This window comes from Coffea eugenioides, chromosome 2 (genome assembly GCF_003713205.1).
Source record: "Coffea eugenioides isolate CCC68of chromosome 2, Ceug_1.0, whole genome shotgun sequence".
Taxonomy (NCBI): Eukaryota; Viridiplantae; Streptophyta; class Magnoliopsida; order Gentianales; family Rubiaceae; genus Coffea; species Coffea eugenioides.
The window spans coordinates 28,665,674-28,670,019 of record NC_040036.1 but is presented as its reverse complement, the minus strand read 5'-3'; the positions used below and the strand labels follow the sequence as shown (position 1 = coordinate 28,670,019).

Below are 4,346 nucleotides of genomic sequence, written 5' to 3'. Positions count from 1 at the left end.
TGGTCTATGACCTTAAATGATGAAAACATCATTTAATTCAATAATTTAGTTGAATTTATTTTTTATCTTTCTCAAAAGTGTAATTTTAATTTTAATTCAGATTCAGAAGTTTAATTGGAGTTTAATTCTCAATCTTTTAATTCAAAATTGGAGTTTAATTGGAGTTTTAATTCTCCATTCTTGATTTAACTCCATTTTTTATTCGAGTTGAATTTTAATTTTAATTCAGAAATCTAATATTTCTAAATCTATGAGTTGCGATTATTATGTCTACAATAATTCTTCATTTTTTTTTATGATTGTTAGGTCTATCATCATATAATTCAATAATTTAATTGAAGTTTATTTTTAATTTTTTCCAAAATTTTAATTTAATTTTCATTCAACAGTTTAATTGGAGTTTAATTCTTTAAAAAAGTTAATATTTTTAATTGAATAATTTGGGAACATCCATTATCATTTAATTTAACTCAAGTTAATTTCAAGAGGAGATATATTTTTTTCTTCCCACTCCACACAACTATGCATACAATCAATGTGGGGTCCACGGCCCACAAGCAAGAAAGCAGAAATCTCCAACGTATATAATATGTGAAGGAGCCTAAACCACAATGAGAAGCAGAACGTTGCAGTGGAATGTTATCGTGGGCTCCACAGTCCAAAAGCAATAAACCAAGAGTGCAACGTACAAAGCACAAGCATCACAAAGTGTAGGCCCGGATACCCCAGTGATGACAAAAAAAAAAAAAAAAAGCATCACAAAGTGCACTCGAACGTACAACATCCTCAAGCATGGAGATGCACACGAAATCCCAGCAATAGTATGCAATGAACAGTATCCCTCCAAATGTCTTCTTCTATATTTAGCTCCACGAAAAAGAACAGCCAAAAGGCTAGAAGAACAAAAAGCTAGAAGGACAAAAAAATGAACAGGACCCAAAACGTCTTCTTATAAGATATAAAGATATATATATATATATATATGCAATTAGTAATTATGTGTTGGACTTTAATCAGGCTGAGCCCATAGAGGCCCAATCTCGGCTAACAACATTTTAATTGGACGTTAAATCAAGATTTAAATTTTGCCCGCTACATAATTACACTAGGCTCGCCCCTTTTCTTTCGAGTCAAATAGGCTGAGGTCGGACCAATTCAACCCTATTGACAGCCCTATTCACATGTACGGATTGAAAAAGTATCCACGTGATTCAAAATCAAATATAAATGACACTGCCCCACACGTGGAAATTTAGAAAATAACCACAAAACAAAACCAAATAAAATAAAGCCAACTCACCATACAAAAAATTTGCTAGAACCTTAAATACGAGGAAGTGCAAAGTAGAAATTGTGGCAACTCCTCCGGAACAAAGAGTGATACAGGTTTAAGAGGTATGGAGTCTCCGACAGTCCAATATGTGTCTCAATGTTTTATCAAACCAAAATACACTCCGGAAGAGTCAAAACAACCACTTTACTTGTCACTATGGGACGTAATGTTGGTCATTGCACACTATATGCAGAGGGGCTTCGTTTTTGCAAAGCCTCCAGGATTTGACACCGATGGTGAGAACCAACTTCAAGAACTTGTGCAGAAACTCAAGGAATCACTTTCTCTCACCCTTGTTCATTTCTATCCATTAGCAGGTCGTCTGGTAACGCAGAAAAAAGCTGAGAATCCTTCTGAATTGGCAATTTATATCGATTGCAATAAAAGTCCTGGGGCTCGATTTATTCTCGCATCATTGGACTTGACCATGGATGATATACTTTCAACGACGTACGTTCCCCCAATTTTGAGATCATTGTTTGATCATGAGAGGTCAATCAACTATGATGGTCACACCGAGTCTTTGCTGACCATTCAAGTCACTGAGTTGATAGATGGAATCTTCATTGGATGCTCCATGAACCATATGGTAGGGGATGGGATATCTCTCTGGCATTTCTTGACCTCATGGTCAGAGATATTCAAAGCGGAGGAAAAAACTAGTGTAATCTCAAGGCCCCCAGCACATGATCGACTGTTTCCACGGGGACGACATAATCCGTTTCTCAGACTTCCATTGATTTATGACCATGATGATCAGGTCATCATCAATAGAGATGAAGCAGATATATTGCCAGCTGATATGATTAGGGAAAAAATATTTCATTTCTCATCTGAGACAGTGAGAAAGCTGAAAGCAAAAGTAAATGCTGAGCGGAATGCTACTGAGATTTCTTCCTTGCAGGCAGTGTCAGCTCATCTTTGGAGATGCATAACAAGGGCTCGGAACTTCCCATCAGATCGAAAAACAAGCTTTGTTATGGTTGCAAATGCAAGATCAAAGTCAGTTCCACCAGTGCCTGAGGACTACTTCGGTAACTATCTGCGAGCAGCGATAGCAACAGCTGGCTGTGGTGAATTACTGGAACACGGCCTAGGATGGGCAGCATGGCTATTGCACCAGGAAGTGATCAATCAGACAGGCTACGGAATATCACATGAGCAGATGGAATCATGGCTGCAATCGGCAATCCTATCTGGTAGTGATGCTCCCGATCCCAGTAGATTACTCTTGGCAGGCTCTCCACGATTTAACGTGTACGGAATTGATTTTGGACTTGGGATTCCAGTAGCAGTTCGAACCGGTAGTGCAGACAAATTCGATGGGAAAATGGTTGTGAGTCCAGGAGTTGAAGGAGGTGGAAGCATGGACTTTGAGATTTGCCTTCTACCACATATAATGACTTCTCTTGAATCAGACAAGGAGTTCATGGAGACAGTCTCTTAGCTTATGAAGGCCAAGTTCGGAGTTACAGCTCCATATAACAGGATCAAGGTGGCTGCTTTAGCCTCTAGTGCCCATGAAATTGATTCCCTGTGGCTTTTATGATATTTGTTCTTCTTCTTTTTTTTTCTTTCGGTTAATCTTGATTGCTTTTACTGATAGAGCAATTATTGAGCATATTTTGCGCTATTATTCCGTTCTAATTTTAGCTACTTATGGTGCTAAGAATTGAGATTTTGCTCATATTTGATATTTATGTGACTCGTAGGGGTTTGGTGTAAAAAAGTAATCTTTTGGAGCAACTTTTGGGAGACCCTTTATCTCAGGGCATGACCACGCCAGAAATTGAAGAAGGTACCTCAAGCCGGAGCCGCGGGATTAATTGCAGCAAAGCCAACTAAGGATCCCGGTCCACGTGAACCCGAAACACTGGATCAGAACCTTTAAACAAAAGCTTTGTTCCTGACCCTTTGTGGATTTCTCCTGGCGGCGCTAATTAGAAGCTATAAATAGGAAAAGGCCAGATTCATAAGAGGGCAATTTTTTTAGCTTTAGTTTTCTTTTCACGCAGCAGTCAGACGTTGAAGACTTTTCCTTGCTTTTTGGCTTTTACGCTTTAGACTCTTTTGCTCTTGCTTCGGCTCTGTACAAATTCTCGTGGGTGTTGTGTTGAACTTTGGGTTTCAGTACGAACATCAACGCAGAGACAAGGAAGACTTTTTCCTTTTTCTTTCTTCGGTATTTCATCGTTCCAAATTCTGTGATGTTTGTGCGGATGGAATCAATTAACCCACGTGTGATTGACACGATGAGGAGCGGCTAGTTTTTTCTTCTATCCAAAAGTCGACGTAAAGGCGCGATCCATAATATCTGTGAGATCTAATCGAATTTTCATTATTTCTTCCAATCTATTGCTATTCGTGCGTTTTCTGAATTAATTGTTCATGGATATTTTATTAATTAAATATCAATGGCCGGGTATTTGATTTAATTCAATAGCCTACTGTCACATTAACTGAATTGAATCCGTAATTATTCGTTTAGTTGATAACTAGTGACAACCACCATAATTGGCTTTATGTTGGGGAAACGCGAGATCTAATTGAAATAAATTCTCTTAGCGTGTTTATTGATTAGGGTTGGATTTTTCTAGCTTTAATGCAACTGGATAATTAAATTCCTACGGTCGTACCTAGGGTTGTTTTCTGGTTATAGAAGCAGTCAACGGTCGTACCTTGGCTGTCGAAAAGGTAAGGAAAAACTGGCTGTCAGGGCTTGTTGATAGCCATAACCAACCTAGTGATAAATGGATGAAATATCTTTGCATCGATGAGCATTTAATTGGACCGTGCCTGAGCAGTTGATCTTTTGGGTAGAACTTTTATTAATTGCTATTTTTAGTAAATTGTGCTTTGTGAGTTAGTTTTGAACTTTGTTTGTTTTATTTCATTTTTATTTGTCTCCCATTGAAAACCCCCCACTTGTCTTGACTCGAAAGGAAACGAATTATCCCCAATCCCTGTGGATTCGACACTGCTTACCACTATTTATAAAAATTAATTTTAGTTT

The 4,346-nt window shown here is 38.0% G+C and overlaps 1 protein-coding gene across 1 annotated transcript; it reads left to right on the top strand.

Moving 5' to 3' along the window:
- The first annotated feature begins 1,418 nt into the window (after positions 1–1,418).
- On the top strand, positions 1,419–3,440 carry LOC113763686 (uncharacterized acetyltransferase At3g50280-like). Its single transcript, XM_027307583.1, has 2 exons — positions 1,419–2,828; positions 3,046–3,440. The coding sequence occupies exon 1, from the start codon at positions 1,500–1,502 to the stop codon at positions 2,778–2,780; it is 1,281 nt and encodes a 426-aa protein (XP_027163384.1). The 5' UTR covers positions 1,419–1,499; the 3' UTR covers positions 2,781–2,828; positions 3,046–3,440.
- The last annotated feature ends 906 nt before the right edge of the window (positions 3,441–4,346 follow it).